Raw genomic sequence first — 19386 nt, forward strand, 5'->3', positions numbered from 1 at the left:
AAAAAAAAAAAAAAAAAGTTATGGGATACATAGTAGTAAATCAATTACTATGGTAAATCAACTTAACATATCTATCATCTCATATTGTTAACCTTCTCTCTGTGTGTGTTTGTTTGTGTTTGTGTATTAACCCATTATTCCCAAGTTTTCAATTCTGTGACTATTTCACCAAGATTAAAACAGGTGCATTAAAATAGGTTGGAAATCATACATATATATTAATCAATATTATTATTATTATTCTAGTCTTGCCATATAATTATATTACACGTTATATAATTATGTATTATAAACTAAATTTAAATTTTTATGAACATTCCACATTTGGGCTATGGGACAAAAGAGGCTAATAGCAAAATCAGTTAAATCTATTCATTTAGCAGGAATCCCAAATGTAGTTCAATTGTATTAACTAAGGTCCACATATTATATGTTATCACTATTGACTTCTTTATTATACACATCTGCTATTTTGTATCCTTTTAACTACATATCCCCATTCTTCTTCCCTAGCCTCATAATTACTATTCTATTCCCTCTCTCTCTCTCAACACACACACACACACAAATATATATAAATATATGACTTTTATAGATTCCACATATAAGGAAGATCATGCAATACTTTTCTTTCAGTCTGGCTTATTTCACTTAATACAATGTCTTCCATTTTCATTCACATTATGGGATGAATAATATGCTATTTTGTACTAACCCACCACCACAATTTATAAACTCCTCTGTTGATGGACATCTAGATTGTTTTCATCTCTTGGTTATTACAAATAATGCTACAGTGAGCTGATGATATAGCTATTTTTATAATGTGATGATTCTTTTTCCTTCAGGTGTATACCCAGAAGAAGGATTGTTAGGTCTTAATTTATTTAAGAACCTCCATATGATTTTCCCTTATAAGACCACCAATCTATATTCTCAACAACAGTGTGCTAGGGTTTCCTTTCCTCACATTCTCACAAGCATTTGCTATCTGTTGACTCTTTGACGGTAATCATCCTAACAAGTATAGGGTGGTATTTTGTCGTGGTTTTGATTTGCATTTCTGTGATGATTAATAATATTGAGCACTCTTTCATACATTATTGGCCATTTTTGTCGTCTTTGGAGAAATGTCTATTCAGGTCTCTTGAACTTTTTTAATTGGATTGTGTCTCTGTTATTGGGTTCAATGAGTTCTTCATAAATTTCCACTATCCACCTCTTTTTAGGTATAGAGTTTACAAATATTTTTTCCAAATCTGCTGGTTACTGTTTTGTTTTGTTGGTTATTTTTGCTGCAGTTGCTTTTTACTTTTACTTAGTAGCATTATTTATTTCCCCTTTTGCAGTCTGAATGTATGGCAAGGTATCCAAAATCATTAACAAAGTCAATGTCAAGGAGCTCTCTGCCTACATTGTATTCTAGGAGTTTAAGGATTTCAGGTCTTACAATTCAGCCATTTATTCATTTGAGTGGATCTTTGTGGATTGTATAAGATCAGGATTATTTTCATTCTTTGGCATGTGAAAGTCCAATTTTCCTAGCACGACTTACTAAAGGGACTGCCCCTTCCACATGGTGTTTGGTTCCTGTTATGATTTAGATATGAGGTGTCGTCCAAAAGCTCACGTGTGAGACAATGCAACAGAGTTTAGAGGTGAAATGATTGGGTTATCAGAGCCTTAATCTAATGAGTGCATTAATCCCTTGACAGGATTAAATGGGTGGCAACTATAGGCAAGTAGGCTGTGGCTAGAGAAGATGGGTCCTTAGGGGTAGGCCCTTGGGGTACACATTTTGTGTATGGTAAGGGGAGCTCTCTCTCTGCTTCTTAGTGGCCACGTCTGAGCTCCCTTCCTCCAGCACTACTCTTCTGCCATGATAGTCCACCACACCTCAGACACAGAGCAATGGAGTCAGTCATGTATGGACTGAAACCTCAGAAATTGAAAGCTCCAAATAACTTTTCCTCCTCTAAAATTGTTCTTGTCAGTTCTTTTGGTCATGGAAGTGAAAAAGGTGATTAAAATAGTACCCCTGTCAAAAATTAACTAAATGTATGTGTTTGGTTTTATTTAAACACCACATTTTACTGTTTACTGAATCTTTTGTAGAAAGTAGACGTTCACAAAGGTTTTCAGTGGGTCAAAGAACAACTGAGTCAAACCAATGTATCAAAACTCTACAGTGCCTAAGATTTTTCATATCATTATGATCTATGTCCTACAAGGATCATAGAAGGAGTCTGTTTTTGTTCAATTTTGTGTCACTGTGACCAAAAAACTTACAAAACTTATTTAGAACATGAACATTTATTTTGGCTCATGGTTTCAGAGTTTCAGTCCATGTTCAGCCAATCACATAGCTCAGGCCCAAGGTGAGGCAAAACATCACAGTAGAAGGGTATGGTGGAGGAAAGCAGCTCAAGGTATGGCAAACAGGATGCAGAGAGGACAAGATATAAACTTTAAAGTCATAACCCTAGTGATCTAAAGCCTGCAGCCACATCTTACTTACCTACAGTTACTGCCCCGTTAGCGCATATCATTAGATTGATCCATGAATCTAATATTTTACCTCTGAAAATTCTTGCTCCATCTCACACATGAGTTATGGGGGACACCTTACATCTGAACCCTAACAAAGTCTTTCCAACCCTGTGCTCTAGCACATTTAAGAAATATGTCCATGCCTCTCCACTATTTGGACTGAATATTATCTTGCATTTCACGTTGAGTAAATGTCTTTGCAAAAACTTATCTACCACAGACACCCTTTTTTTCTTCTTTATTAAATTTTCAGAATGCTAGAATAACTTTAGAATAATATAAGTAGAATGAAGAATGACTCATCTGCCCTTGAAAAGGAAAAACTAAAAGAAGTCTATCAAAGATTTAACCATATACAGAGCTAGGTATGATCTATAGCTTATGGCCATAAAACTATTTATTTACTGGGGCACTAGTATTGAAAGAACATTCTTGAGAATTGTGTAGTCCTCTGCTGTGGGTTATATTGGAATGGCAATTGTTTAGACTATGTGTCAGTAGCATGTCATCAAGAACTTTAGCTAAAAAATATTTATAATACATTCTCCTATAAAATTTACCTTATTATAAGAAAAATATAAGATTTACCCCCTTAAAAATTTTAAGTGTATTATACATTGTTGTTGGGTGTAACTACAATATTCTATAGACTTCTAGATTTTACTAATCTTGAAGGTCTGAAACTTTATGCCTATTGATTACTAAATTTATTCCCTCTTTCCAATAGTCCTAATTACTTCCATTCTATTCTTTGATTCTATGAATTTTGATCCTTTAAAATATTTCATCTAAGTGGTAGCATACAGCACTTGTCTTTCTGTGCCTGGCTATACTACATACTTATTCTTGCTTTGGGGTCCTATCTTGCATTCATTTTATTTTTTTTTACTCCAAGAGCAAAACTGAATGTTATAGCAGTGCCTTTATTCATCGGTACTGGTTTTAGGCTTATCTGGTTTGCTCTCCCTAGCATCCTTTGGTTGGCATTTGCATCCTGTAGTTGTTTCAGTTCTGACTATCTTCATTAAACAACACTCATTTGAGCAGTATGCATTTACATTCAGAAAGCAAATATGTACACATAAATATCAGTTGAATGAGTCAGTGATTTCACTCATAATTGGCTTCACCAACTCTATTAGGGCACTCAGGTGTAAAAATCACAGACCTTACTGGATGAAATACAGCTCTTGTTCTCTCGTGATGCAAATCCAGCTTCCAATAGAGATCAAGAGGATAAAAACCTTTCCTCCCCTTTCAACCACTGAATGGAAGTCATAACTATTTCAGCAGCACTAGTTTTTAAATAGACTGAAAGTGAAGCAGCTTGATAAGAAGCCAGATCATAGGACCCCTTGCTGGTTCTATCATGGGTGTCCTGCTTCCAGTATAAATGCGAGGCTGCTGCTCAAAGCCAGTTTGGAAGTGGAGAAGCCATCCCTAGGCCAGGTAAGGCCTTCAATAGCTTTCGTTCCAGGACAGAGTCTGGGGAGGTCTCAGGCTGTTCTCCCCCACAGATATAACAATGAACTGTCTGTTGGACCAGGACATTTAAAATTATCCCTTCCCAGTCTCTAAATTTCAAAATGGAGATACTACAATTGCCTATTGGTCATATTTGCAAAAAGGGTAAGATATTTTCTTATTTGTAAAATCATTAATTATTCGGGAAAAATTCATGCAATTTTGGTCTAATTACATTTACACTCTACCCAACTGATTTGATGTTTGGTGTGACGTACACATGAATGCATTCTAAGTTAGTTTAAGAAGAGGTGTCCCATAAGCAAGAACAAGTCCTCTTAGAAATAGGCCAAGGTCAGCTTTAGTTATTACTTAAAATTTTTACCCACACTTTGGCTTGTCGGAACTCGGAAAATGATACCCCAAACTACTTTAAATTCAAGAATACTAAGAAGGCATCAGAGACAAGAAGGTGACTCAGGTCTTTTCTGAATGTAGGTCATAAAACCCTCCCTCCAGAGACCCTACCTGATAACCAGGGGAAGAAATGCTACAGAGTGGCCAAAAGATCCTAAATAGGGGGTGGGGTGGTGGCTCAGTGGTAGAGCACTTGCCCATCATGTGTGAGGCACTGGGTTTGATTCTCAGCACCACATGTAAATGAATAAAATAAAGGTCCATTGATAAGTAAATAGATATATTTTTTTTAAAAAACTAAAGAGATGAGTCTTACTTTGTCCCCCCCAATTATATAACCCATTACCATGGGATCATACCCTTTTGTCCAGTCACATTGTTACAAGGCTGTCAATTCTACATCAAACTTAAGCATAAAAATAGAAAGCTAGGCCTTTGGGTTTTTCTTTCTGAAGGCTACCATATCACATAAAACTAATTAAAAAAACTTTTATGTTTCTCTCATTAGCTTTCTTTTGTTATAGTAGTGCAGGCTGTGATCCTTAAGTTGGGTGAGGAAAGGTACTTATCATACCATCATGCTTCCCACACTTTCAGTTACACTCTTCAACACCAATTGAATGCCTTTCCATCATTCCCATTCTGATGATGTAGTATTTGATCAGAAAAATGAAAATTTTCTGTTGAACATAGAAACAAGGTAATGCTGATTGACCCTTTAAAACTCATATCCTTAAGCAAATCATTACATCTGCTTCTTTGCATTCTCTGGTATCTATCAAAGCCACATATATGCACAAACTCAGAAAGGTTTTCTGTGCATGTAGGATATATATTTTGAACAAAGTAAATGCACATTAATACAAGGTATCACACAGGATTCTATAACCTATGAAATATGCATTTAATTAAGGAGCTTTAATTATAAACACTATTCATAATTGCTAAATTTTGAAATCATCCTACCCATCAATGTATACATGAATAAAGAAAATGTGGTATATATACACAATAATATACTTTTCATCCATAAAAAAGAATGACATCCTATTTGCAGAAAAATGGATTAAACTGGAAGTCAATATGTTAAATGAACTATTCCAGATACAGAAAGATAAATGCTGTACGGTTATCCTCATATGAGGATTTTAAAAATAGTTGATCAAAATATATAACAATAATGACTAGGGACTGAGAATGGTGAGAGTGAGGAGCATAGAGAAAGGTTAGATAATCAGCACCAAAATTCAAATTAGTAAATTCTGATGATCTATGGCACTGTGGGGTGACTATCATTCACAATAAACTGATAAATTCTATGAATTACAAAAAGAGAGTAGCTTGAAGTCTCCAAACACAAATTAATGGTTAGGAGATAGAAACATTAATTACCCTGATTTGATCAGCACATATTGTATATGTGGATTGAAATGCTGCAATTGTATCATGCAGATAGAATTCTAAGTTGTTAAGCAAAAATTCTTTAAAAAGATAGGGAAATGTTAACTATGCAGATTGGATCCTATACACTATATACATCTATCAAATTTTACCACTGCTCCCTATAAATTTGTACAAAAAGTTTTTTTAAAGTAAAAATTTTAAAAAGCTTCTCTAACCCAGGTCTCAAAACAGAATTTTGCACTGTCTTTCCTCATCAGTGTCCTTAGCTCCTGTAAGCACACAATCCTTCCACTCACTAAGTAGGTTGTTTAAGGAAACATAACTTACTGTTTAACACAACCTGCCTGATTTTCACATGCAAATATTTCTGCTTATAGGGATAAAGAGAAATGTAGTGGGACAACTTTCAAGCCACATTCTTATTAAGCCCCAGGGGCAGAGATGGTCAGAGAGAAACATCAATTAGTATTAGAATTACAAAGTTACTGGAGACACAGTGTACTCCCAGAATCTAAATAAAAATTGAATGTCCAAATACCTATCTGACTATTTTGGACCCATTTTCTTTAATGACAGTCTTTCTTTCCCTTAATTGAAATTCTTTACCAAAAAAACAAAACAAAACAAAAAAAATTAAAGAATTAGCCAAATTCCATCTGCTATTTGAAAATATTATGTTTTGAATACAGCACAGAATTTTAGGGTCAAGTTTTAAGATTTTGGCTGGCTTTAAGCCATTTGTTTAAATACCTGGGAGATTTTGAAATACGAATTTCATTACAGGTTCATTTAAAGTACAAAATACAATTAATGGAAAAGTGAATTTTTATAGGAGTATCTTTAAAACATGCAAAATAATTATAATTCTTCATAATTTAAATAATTAAAAATCTTCATGTGACAATTTTAGCTATAAGATTAGAATCTATATTATTAGCCTTCTATAGTATTAAAAGAGAGATTTAAGTAGTAGACAGTGATATAATGTTTCCTTCTTTTAAAAAATGTATGTTTTAAGTGTTAAAGACATACAATATACTATACATCCTGTATTAAGTATTATTGACTCTAACATATTTAATATTTTGATATCAAGGAGGCCTATTGAATTCTATGCTTAAAATTTCAATAATCACAAGAGAAAACTTACCTTTATTTTGTATGCTGCCCCCTGGGAGTGACTTATGTGAAACTTCACATTCCTGGGATACACTGATGTCATCTATAGCAACAGAAGCATTTGATGACAAAACAGTGGCTTCTAAAATTAACTATAAGCACAGAAAACTAAAATTAGTAAAAATACATCATGAAGGTAAAGACTTACAATCATATTTCCTTGTAGAAAGGAATTCATTTGCCCATCCCATCTTCCAATCTAATTTTAGAAAATCATTTTGACCAGAATATTTAAATTATAATTTTATTATGTCATAACTCCTTCACCAGCATCTTATATAACCTTAATACCTTACCTAACCTGGTTTCAATTAAAAGTCGTAACATTTATCAGGAGTGAAGGACTCTCTTCCATTGGAGCCATTAAGAGTCATATGCATTTAAAATGAGCTCTTTGGGGTAATCAACTATGAGGTTTTACAACTCAATTTAATTGAGATAGGAATTCATTTGTAATGGGTCTGCTGGAGTTAGTGATTCATTTACATATCAGAATATTTAAATATGAGTATATATTATGTATACATATACAGAAACATACTTAGTGTGGTAAAGCACACAATCAATAACCACATACAGTGGTTAATCATATTCATTTGCTAAAGCACTCAGAAGCAACTATTTAAGTTTAATTTATTCTAACACTCTGAATAATTGCTGATATAATTTGTTTTCTTCTTGTTAATCACTCACATTATTATGTTGTTATTCTCCCACAAAAAAAAATTAGGAAAGAAGAAATGAGGGAGGGAGAAAACAAAAAACAAATTATTTCTGGAGCCCAAGGACCTGAGTGGCAGACCATCAGTCCAGACACAGCTGGTAGGTCCATCTCCATCTTATCAATTTGCTTGTGTTGGGGCTCAGGAGATACTATCCCAAAATGCAGCACCATGGAGGTCACTCTGCCCTTCCCTTGCCTTACTGTGGAAGAGTAGATGAAAAAGGAACTCTATGATCCACTTCTCTTCTTATAGAAGACCCCCACGTGAAAATAGTACTGTCCCACACCTAGAGAAATGGAGTCCCACACAGAGAGGTCAAGAGAATCAAACAAATAGGCCTTGCTCTATTCCCTCCAATTTATTATCACTAGATCATACTTTTTTTTTATCCCATCCAACTTCTTTGTAATTTTCCATTCTTCACTGAACCTAAACATAAAAAATATAGTAAATTTTACCTGGGTCTTTATTTCTAGAGGCCCATGTCAAATAAAGCTTAATGTTTTCTTTTTCTGTTGTTAATCTGTCTTTTGTTATAAAGATACCAACTAGGATCTTTGTGATGGACAAGGGAAGGTATTACTTTTCTCTCTTACACTTGGCATAATAAGTTAACAACTGTAAGTGCTGTAGAGGAGTTCAGTATAAGACACTAAGAGAAGCAAAGAAAAACACTCTAATGTTTCTGCCAAGAATATGGGGAGGCGTGGGGGAATGGTGGAGAGGCAATACTAAGCCTCAGTTATAATAGTTGAAGATTTTTCCTCAAGGAACTGAGGTAACAGCCCAAGCAAAAGCAAGGAGATATGAAAGTGCTGGGTGTGTTTAGAAAACTAATTGGGTACTTTCAGGGATATAGGATTTTAAGAGAATAACCACTTAATTGGATAACAGATTAAAAGGATCGATTGTATGAGTTGGCAAAGCCCAAGCATTGATTCAAAAAATAAACAGCCCAGACTGCAAACATTTCAGCCTCAGCATTTGTCCCAGATACTCAGAGGTATAAACAGAAAATTCTCTGCAGAGATGTTTGCTTCAATGTTGACTTTGATAGCAAATGACTAGAAACAAAAGCAAATTCATAAATAAATGGTGAGATAGACTTTGGACCACACTTCCCACTAAAAAAAAACATACTGACAGGTTATAATTTCACCATTAATTTAAATAATCAAAGTTTTAAAAGAAAAATGGCTGTTAACTCTTACAAATGTACAGCTGTAAATAATCATCGTCTTGTGATTCCAAAATCACCTTGGCTATTCCTACTTTTTCTTGCTTATTTTAACCAACCTGATCCTTTTGAGTTGTGACCAAAGGCAATTATCTTTGGGAACTATGATATCAGTGAACAATAAGTGAGAAAGAGGTTGTTTGGAAGAGATGTTTCAACCATAGATGCAGAAAAAGTAAACACTTCATTGTATATAAGATTTTCAAGGTAATTTGAGAATCTCAATTTCAAACTAAATGAAACTGTGTTTCCCTTTTAAATCGATCTTTCAGGAACTTAATTTTTGTTTTATCCAATTATTTAACTGTCTAAAAAGAGCAAAATGATTTCTTGCTTTCACAAACCACAACAACTCATAAATATTTCATGATCAAGTGATTTTATTTGTACATCTGCAAAACTGGAAGAAGCTTTCCCAGAAAAGATTCAACTAGTATATTTATATATCTTGTCTTATAAAAGAACAGGAAAATAAATATGAATCTAAGAAAAAGGGGAATATACTGAGAAGTAGACAGAAATTAGAAGCTTCACAGTCCTAGGACATACTGATGTCATCTATAACCCCTATAGCAATTGAAGAATGATGATGTTATCACAATATGAACAATAGCCAACTTTCATTCAGCTGTTATTCTATACAAGGCACATGCACTTCTTTTAATCTTGTGAAAATGGTTCTATCTTCACAAAACTGTTATTTATTTATTGATTGGTTGGTTGGTTGGTACTGGGCATCGAACTGAATTACATCCCCAGTCTTTTTTTAAAATTTTGAGACAGGATCTTGCCAAGTTGCTTAGGGCCTTGCTAAGTTGCTGAATCTGGCCTTGAACCTGAGATCCTCCTGCCTCAGCCTCTTGAATCACTGGGATTGGTGTGTGCTACTGCATCCAGCTTGTCCTTGTGTGTAAGTGAAAGATAAAGGAGTTTAGAGAATGGAAGTAATTGATTGAAAGTCAGATATCTATTAAGAAAAATATGTAACCTGAGCCAATAATGATTATGCTGATGAGGGTGTAACTGCATTTCTACAATAAAATAAAGAGATAACTGGTCATCCAGAGATGGTGTGAAACAGAGCTAGCCAGCATAACAAGATTGAAGAAAACCTTAGACAAAGAAGGCTGAGGGCATATCAATTTTATAGAAACTAGGTCAGCTTCTACTTTAGCATTATAAATCTTACCCTTCACTGAATCTTCAAATAGTGTCAGGAAATTGTTATTGATTTATCTCATTGACTAAAATAAAGGGTAAATATGGTATTAGTCATTGTGGAAAAATTCACAGAGACATCTTAAGATGATATCTAAGATATGATATGTTTAAATAGGAACTAGCAGAAGATAGACCAACTTGAAATCAATGGGTGGTACTCAGAAAAAGTGGCCCTTTAGATATTAAAACTGAGAAAGCAGGTGTGGTGACATGTGCCGAGAATTCTAATTACTCAGGAGGCTGAGGCAGGAGGATCACAAGTTCAAGGCCAGCCTGGGCAATTTACAGAGACTCTGTCTCAAAATTAAAAAAAAAAAAAAAAAAAAGATTAAAATAACTAGGAATGTAGTCAGTAAAATGTCTGACTAGAATGTGCAGAACCCTGGGTTCAATTACCAGTCCTGGAAAAAAAAAATGATACAAAGAAGACAAAAGCTGCATCTTCATAGGCCAACACAAACATGTTGAAAATAGCAGTAGTTAGGGGAAAAAAGAAAATGAAAAATTAAGTTAAAGTACTCACTTGAAAAGCTTAATATAGCAAATGAGCAGACCAAGTTAAAACAGAATAGAAAGAATACTATTAACTATTTCACGTGAATTCTTCCAATAAAGCCCATTAAGGTAATTGAGAGAATATCAAAATGTTAATGCAATGTTCTTAACAACAACAAAAAACAGACTAATCCTTTGTCAGCAGGAAGAATAAATGTCCTACCAACTGGGGGTGCTTATTTCCTAAGAAACTCAAAGCAATTTGTATTCTGTTATGGTCTACAATTGACATCAAAAGAACCACACTGAATCTGAATTTCATGGCTAAAGGGAACACAGAGGTCACAGAGTACAATACCTTTTTTCTTTCCAATATTTGGATTGGATTGGATTACACTGTATAAATATATTCAGCACTTAGTTACATTCAACTGATGGCTAGACAATGACTAAGGTCACCCTTAAACCATGCAGCCCACTAACTTAAAGTGCCCAAATCCTCACCTTGTTCCAAGAAGACTAAATTTAAATACTTGAAATATTTAAACCTTAGATGGAATATTTGTAGGTATAATATTATTTCTATTTGTTGTTGATAAAAGAATGATGTAGAACTGCACCTAGCTAGAATCTTCATGAACATTTTCATGCTTTTAAAAAATATGTTTGAAGAAATTCAGTTAAATCCAACATACTATCAGCATTTGTTTTTCCTGCAGAGGACAAGAAATGGGCTGGAAATTGATACAAAGACAACAAAAGCTACATCTTCATAGGCAAACAAACACATTGCCATCAGTAAATTCTGAGGGGTGAGTACTCGTGCATTCATTTCTCTCTGTATTTAGTGCCAGTTGGAAATATTTACAATATGTACATCATGTTAATGTAATAAATAATACCATGTGTGAATTTCTGTGTATATTGATGAAACATACGTGTGCATGTATGTGTGTGTGAAATCTGGACTGCTTCATAAAAAAAAAAAAAAAATGCAATGCATTTCCACAATTCTTTATCTAAAGAGTTTGTGACCAGGTAGGTTTTGTGATTTGTTTAGTTCAGAGCTAGATGTTGATATAACACTGGTAGTGTTTTATTACATGATATCCTCAGGACGATGGGGAACAACATTGTAATCAAACCCATGATTAAATAAACTGCCAAAAGACCTCACATTGATTTAGGTCAGGTTAGGTTTTGCCTCACAATTTGTTTTTCAAAAACTTATTGCTTTCCAAATTTAATTGTCTAAATTGCTGACTAGAGATTGTAGACCTAAAGGGTAAAATTTGATGGTGAAATCTGAGGGAAATTTTTCTTACATATATATTTTTACTTGTTTGTAGTTTGTAAAACAAACATGTGCTGTAGAGAGTCACTTCCTAACAAGATAAAAGGAGGAGGAGGAGGGCAGGCACAGAGGAAAACTCTACCTTCTCTGAAGTTAATTAAACATGTGTGAGGCCCAGCATGAACTCAGCATCAAAGCAGATTAGAGAGAAAAACCAACACGTGGTGTGGTGCTGAGTTACCAGGAGGGAACCCAGAGAGGAGCAGCAGCAAACAGTGCTGAGTCAGAAACCAAACAGCCATCCCATAAGAGCATCTCCCCCAACCACTGGCCATTTCACCTCCCATGATAAGGAACACACCCTCCCATGATAAGGAATCATCTCAATATGAAAGGTAAAGCAAAACCCCAACTGAAATTCCAAACAAAGAAATATGAAAGAGAGAAAACTACAATACGAGAAACTCTTCAATAATAATAATAATGGATCAATGAGAACTTCCACTGGGTGGAAAGAAATGGCACACAGTTCAAATAATCCGGTTTACCAAATAACTAGTCCTGGCAAAGGACATTCTGTTTTCTTCTCAATGGGTTGAGGATAAAGTCTGATAGATCTTGGTTTCGTTCTAACCAAAAAGAACCACAGTGAAAACCATTATATAGATAATACAAATATACGAGACAAGAGGTCCAGTTGTTCTGATTTTTCCCATCCTGTCCCATACTAAGAAGATGGATGTGGAGATGAGTATGTGACCGGCCTTTGTATCCAGTGCTTCCCAATAAAAAGCTACCAAAGGTGGTTCTGTCCATGAAATGTGGGGATCAAATTATAAATTGATGTTTGAAGATCAGGGGAAAAATTTGTATAACTTCTTGGAGTGCAAAAACCTCTAATGATCGAGTTGACTAGAGTTCTGGCCAGGAGGAGATTTGTTTTCAAAATGAAATAGAATATTATCATTAATTTAGTACCTACTGTTCCCAGACAACATACAAGTAATTACCATAGCAACAACAATAGCTGACTTGTGTGAGCTCACTCCATGCCAGTCTCTTCTATATGCTTCTCACACAAAAAACATTCAATCCTACAGCAAAAGTAGAGACCACTCATATGAGCTGATGCTTATTTCGTATTCCTCTGATTCCATCGGGAAAAAGTTCCCTGCAGTGACACTGCTGTTACTTCTTAGTCTTTCCCAGGGGAGGATCAAGATATGCGTGACTGGTGATGTTAGAAGAACACACTGGGCATGCTCCACTCATCCTCCTCTTCCTTTCAACATCCCCCTTTGGGAGGCAGCCTCTATTCCTCCCCGCTAATGATAAAAGGCTTCCCCTAGAGGGAGTGTCCTATGTTTCTCTAGCAGAGTCTTGCTCTGTGGGTAAATCTATTTGTTGTAATGTCACAGATTATTTTATATATGTGGCTGCAAATGTTAAAGATTTAAATATTTTTGGAGATTCTGCTCCAAAATATTTTGTTCTTGGCTTGACTTCTACTTTTATCTTAATTGGTTCAGAAATGAGGACCACATGAGGTAGGTTATTTATCAGGGACTCTAAAACCACAACACTCATGTTCCTAGCCTACAGTGATAAAAAGACAGAGGGTTTAAGAAATTTCCCAGTGATCCTACACTGGGGCGTGAACCCCAGTCTCCAAAGTGTATGTGCCACAGAACCCATCTTACCTACACTCTCTTTACTACTCAGACTCTCCTGAAGTGTTGCTTTTATCATCACTGTGATTCTCAGAGATTAGGAAATAGAGGGCTTGAAGATAATATTTGAACATAGGCTAAAAAGTTGGAGCAGAGACTGGCACATGGATCCTCTCACTCCAAAGGTAGGGTGTTTTCCAATATGTTCCACCATCTGATCTACGTTCTAAAACTGCTCTTTTCAAATATCACCTACAAGTGATTCATGCCCAGGAGGGCAAAAATTGGAGCATCCATTTATGAAGTTTCACTTGCCTTCTTTGATTATCAACCAAGACAATACCATCAGAGGTGGATAAAAATCCTCAATGTTAATGGACAGGAGAAAATGAGGTAATAAGATTAAAATGTCAGTACAGCTCAAGTCAGATATTTTTTTTTCCCACTACTTCCTATAATTCACCATCTCCACTTAGGAAAAAAAAATCCTTTTAAATTATTCTTCTCTCTGGCACCCTATTGAATGCTTATCTCCATTTTTATTACTGTTCCACACATATGTCTTGAACACTTAAATCAAAAATAGCCTCAATTCATCCCTGATCATGAAGGAACTTGCTTTATTAATAGTCAATAAACTCATGGTAAATGTATGTTATCCTATTGTCTGACTGATTAACTGAAGTATCTTTAGCTGAGCTGTATTAATTTTTTAAGTGCTTACCTGAAAAGGCAGTCTAGATTCACCAGCTTTTGCAGAGAGATCGATTTTTGCTCGACTCCATTGAGATTCAGAGAATCCAACCATTTCACCTTGCTTTTGCAAATCTCCATCCAGCGATGTTCTTGTAAAGACTGAGAGATATGAATGCTCAGATAAATGATACCAAAACCGTACCTGTTGAAAAATGTTTAGAATGATATAAATATTCCATTTACCTAGCTCTCATAGTTTTCTATAATTTAAAACAGCCAAAAATATGATTTTTTTTTTTACTTTTCCCTTCCTCCAAGTGTGCAACCCCAGACAATGTAACTCTTTGTATGTCTCCCTTAAGAATCAAGGCATCTACACTACTATTTTTAACACATTCTGGAGAAGGGTCTATATACCTGGGACACTAGCATACTACCAGCACTGGTTTGCAGACATACTTGTAAATACATGTCACACAGTCACCAGTAGCAACGCTTTGCTTCCAATGAAGTTTCCCAGGATGCTTCTCTCTTGCCTCTTGTAAATTTGGTAAGAATGAAAGTTTATTAAAAAGTGTTACAAAATCAGGTGTCGCCATACATTCTTTTTTGCTGTTTGAAACACCAAGAAAAAGTTTTCTTTGAAAATTGCTTCCTAAAGTAATCAATGATGAATAGCTTACTTTCTGCTTAAAATATCAGTCTTTAGTTTATTTTTTTAAACATCATATAATTATATGCAGTCATTAAAAATGAAAAAAAATATATTGCTGAAATGGGATGATCTCCACAATAACATTCTTCCATGAAAAAAAAATGAATAGATGTAGTATGAAAATATATACTTAGAGCTGGGAATGCAGGGTTGGGGCTCAGGGATAGAACACATACTTGTCCTGGGTTTGATCCCCAGAAAAGAAAGGATGAGAAAGAAAAATAGATGGAAGTGAGAGAAAGATAATATATCAAAATGTAAACAGTATTATCTCTAGGCCATCAAATTATATTGTCTTTCAACTTCATCCTTTAATGTTTCATATTATCTGATTTTTAAACCAAAATCATGTTTTATTTTAAAATCAGAAAACAGAGATGCTTTCATTTTTTAAAAAATAAACAGGTGTTTAGTATACAATGTTTCCCTACATTTTAGAGAATTTCAGGATAACACAATGTTTAACATAATATTCTAAAACTTGTTTTATAGGTCTACTTAAGTAACTATGTAACATTAAAAAAAATTCTTCCTAAGCAATTGTACTAAATACTTTTCAGGAATTTCTTCTCTGTTGTGATATCATCAAGCAACTTGGGAGTTCACAGGATACTGTTTGTCAATAATTCAAGCCAAGTAAAAAAGCCTTTTATTGTGAGGCCAACAAGCCTTGATCATTTCACTTCTCCTCACTATCGATGATGGCATAATCTAGAGGTTTGATGGCTGAACCACATAATGAAGAAAGTAGAGAGGATCATGTCCAGTGCTGACAATAGCTGTAACACAGCATTTAGTGTTCATTTATTCCATCAATATTGACTGACCACTTGCTAAGTGCCTGGTAATGTGCCAGGCAACAATGAATTGCCTTGCCAGTTGCAGTGGTGCACACCTGTAATCCCAGTGGCTTGGGAGGCTAAGACAGGAGGATCGCCAGTTCAAAGACAGCCTCAGCAAAAAGTGAGGCACTAAACAACTCAGTGTAGATCCTGTCTCTAAATAAAATACAAAAACTAGACCTGGGGATGTGGCTCAAGTGTCAAGTGTCCCTGTCAAGTGTCTAATGGTCAAGGATCCCTGAGTTCAATCCCTGGTACCCCACCCCCCCAAAAAAAATGAATTGCCTCAATTTCAACTGGATGTTGGATGATTCATTCTAAAATATGTCAACAAGACTGCCACGAAACCAAGTTCAGATACATTGCATCGATTTATTCTTCTTTGTATTGTCACATAGAGTCCAAAGGCTATTATTTCAATGAAAATCAAAATTCAAAGACAAAGCCCCTTACAAACACAGTCCTTATCATTGGCTTCAAAGTGATTCTTTTTCAGTTTCGTTATATTTTAAATTCTTTTTTTCCTCTTGTTGTAGGCTCTTCTCCTATTATATGGACAGATATTACTGTATTAGACAACCCAACTTATTTCACTGTTAGGATCCATTTCTGTGATGAAACTTGACAAAATGTTTCAAAATGTTGTTGTTGTTGTTGTTGTTTTCATTTCAAAATGAAGCATTCTATGCTCCAAGGATTCTTTTTTTAATATCTACTTAATTGCCAGCACTGAGTCAAAAATTCCTTCTGATTGTCTGTGTCATTTTAGACTTTATTACCATGCTCACCTAAATTCAGATCTTGACAGATAAATTATAAATGTAAAGTCAAATGGAAGTGTTTAATTAAATACCATGGAAAAAGAGGATGCATGTTCCCCAAATGCAATTAAATTTTAGATCTGTGCTGTAAGTTTCACGTTTCCAGCTTGTAAATATGCAAAACAGAACTTCAAACCTAGTTGTACAAGAGATGTGCAGGCCCCGTCAGAATTTCAAGCTGTCAAACTGTCACTCAGTACCTCACTAGTGTGAAGTTATGTTAATATTGTACTAAGTGTAAATGCCAATGGGATCCACGTTCAACAGAAGAGCTTAGAACTTATATTTAATTTACTCTTTTAACAGATTTGTATCAGAGAGAGTTAACTTCTTTAGCTTATTAGAGACCAAGAACTCTCCCATAATCTTTTCAAATTTAATAGCGTTAAAGATGAAATCATTGAACAAAACTTATTATCGCTGTGATTTCACCTACATATTCATGAAACGTGCAAACTCGGTTAATCTCAGTCCAATTCATACTCATAGTAGTGAAGCAGCCAGAGACCCCCACCCAGAAGACCCCCACTATATTTGTAGCATATAAGTTCCTCTTCTTGTCAGAAAGCTTTTTACATAGCATATCAGCAAAAACTTCTGCAGAGGGCTTTGTGGTTTGTAGTTTCCTTTTTTTTTCTTTTTTGTAAATGACAGGCTAAAAAAAAAAAAAAAAAACTTTTCAAACCTCTGTCTAGTCTTTAAAAACTGGAACAAAAAGCACTTGTCACGTAAACCTTCAAACCCCTCCTCCCAGTGGGTATAAAGTTTAAAGAGTTTCTACACTTGAGGTCCAGAGAATGTTTAGGAGACATCCCCCCCTGGATCCTGCAGCCAATAAACGTGCTTCCTGAAAATTCCTCTGGTTCCCAGCCACTTCTGTCCTACATCGTTAAGACTCTAAATAATTAACTCAAAACCATGGGTCATCTTTTAAATATCTTACAAAACCTATTAAAGGAATTTGTATTTACTAGGTATTCCATTAATATCTTTTTTTAAGAAGGAAGAAGAAAGGAATAAGTGGGCTTTTAGTATTGGTTCTTAAGTAAATATCTACAGAGAAGAAATCTGCTCAATGTCAGGGAACGCATAGAGCATCAGGTGTCCTTAGCAACCTTGGAGTCTTTTGGAGGAAAGAATAAACAAAAGAAAAGGAGTTCAGTGGATTAGACAAAGGGGAATGAAGGGAAGGGCAAGGGGATAGGAATAGGAAGAGAGTGGAATGAATCTGACATAACTTTCCTATGTGCATATATGAATACACCACAGTGAATCTCAACATCATGTACATCCACAAGACTGGATCCTAATTAGAATAAGATACAGTTCATGCTCATACAAATATATCAAGAGAGATTCTAGAGTCATGTATAACTTAAAAGAATAAAAAATAAGTAAAAATTATAAGCAACTAAAAAAGAGACACTTAAATATAAGTATAATGAGAAAGCTATGAAGATAGTAGGACTATTTATATGTAAATCAATTTAAATTATACAAAATGAAAAATTCAGTTTCTCAGTTATATTAATCACATCTTATGTGCTCAGTAACTATAGGGAGTGGCTACTAACTGCCACATGGAACATAACAGAGGAAGTTTTCCATCATCACAGGACATGTTATTAAACAGAACTATATAGCATGTAAGTTAAAATCAAGCCAACTATTCAGAATGGATTTACTGCTTACCATTTAGAAATGAAAGTTTTTTTCTAGATTCATCAAAAAGCCACATCAGTGTTTATAGCAGCTCAATTCACAATAGCCAAACTAGGAAACCAATCTAGATGCCCTTCAGAAGAAAGGATAAAAAAATGTGATGTATGTACACACAATGGAATATTACTCAGCCATAAAGAATAATGAAATTATGGCATTTTCAAGTAAATGGATGGAGCAGAAGAATATCATGCTAAATGAAATAAGCCAATCCCAAAAAACCAAAGGCCAAATGTTTTCTCTGATATGTGATTGCTAATTCACAGTAAGGAGGGTGTGCTTAGACTAGAGAAGGATAGAGGAACTTTGGATTAGGCAGAGGTAAGGAGAAGGGTACAAGGGTTGGAAGAATAGTTGAATGAACCAGACATTATTACCGTGTGTGTGTGTGTGTGTGTGCGTGCGTGTATATATATATATATATATTTTTTTTTTACATGACCAGTGTGATTTTATATCATGTACAACAAGAAGAATGAAAAGTTATACTCCATTTATGTATGATGCGTCAAAATGCTTTCTACCATCCTTTGTAACTAATTAGAACAAGTTTTAAAAGGTAGTTAAATAAAATGTTAATGAAAAATATCCAATTTTATCTTAGGTTTTCACTAATGTTTGAACTTTTTATTTGCATTGTGACTATTCAAGACCCTGAATCACTGCCTTCAAGAGACTGGAATGTGGTCAAAGACTCCCAACAAAGAAGGTCCTTAAGTTACCAATCAGAAAAACTGAAGCTCAAATTATTTTCAACTCTTTAATTGCATTCTGATTCTATTTGTACACAGAAAGAAAGAAAAGTCAAAAATCAAGAAAGAAAGCCAGAAAGAAAAAAATTCATTTTACTCCAGAAGGAGGGGCCATGGGCACAGGTGACTTTACCAGTCACTGAACAGGGTAGTTGCATTGGACTGTGCTATTCTCATCATGA

At 34.8% G+C, this 19386-nt stretch overlaps 1 protein-coding gene across 1 annotated transcript in view; it reads right to left on the minus strand.

The window, feature by feature from the left end:
* Malrd1 (MAM and LDL receptor class A domain containing 1) overlaps window positions 1-19386 on the minus strand; it is a 503883-nt gene that overhangs the window by 393557 nt on the left and 90940 nt on the right. The window contains exons 13-14 of the mRNA XM_015483277.2: window positions 14381-14554; window positions 6986-7106 (exon numbers count right to left, since the gene is read on the minus strand). Of these exons, the coding sequence (XP_015338763.2) occupies window positions 6986-7106; window positions 14381-14554 (295 nt within the window). The remainder of the gene's footprint in view (window positions 1-6985; window positions 7107-14380; window positions 14555-19386) is intronic.

This window comes from Marmota marmota, unplaced genomic scaffold (assembly GCF_001458135.2).
Source record: "Marmota marmota marmota unplaced genomic scaffold, marMar, whole genome shotgun sequence".
NCBI lineage: Eukaryota > Metazoa > Chordata > Mammalia > Rodentia > Sciuridae > Marmota > Marmota marmota.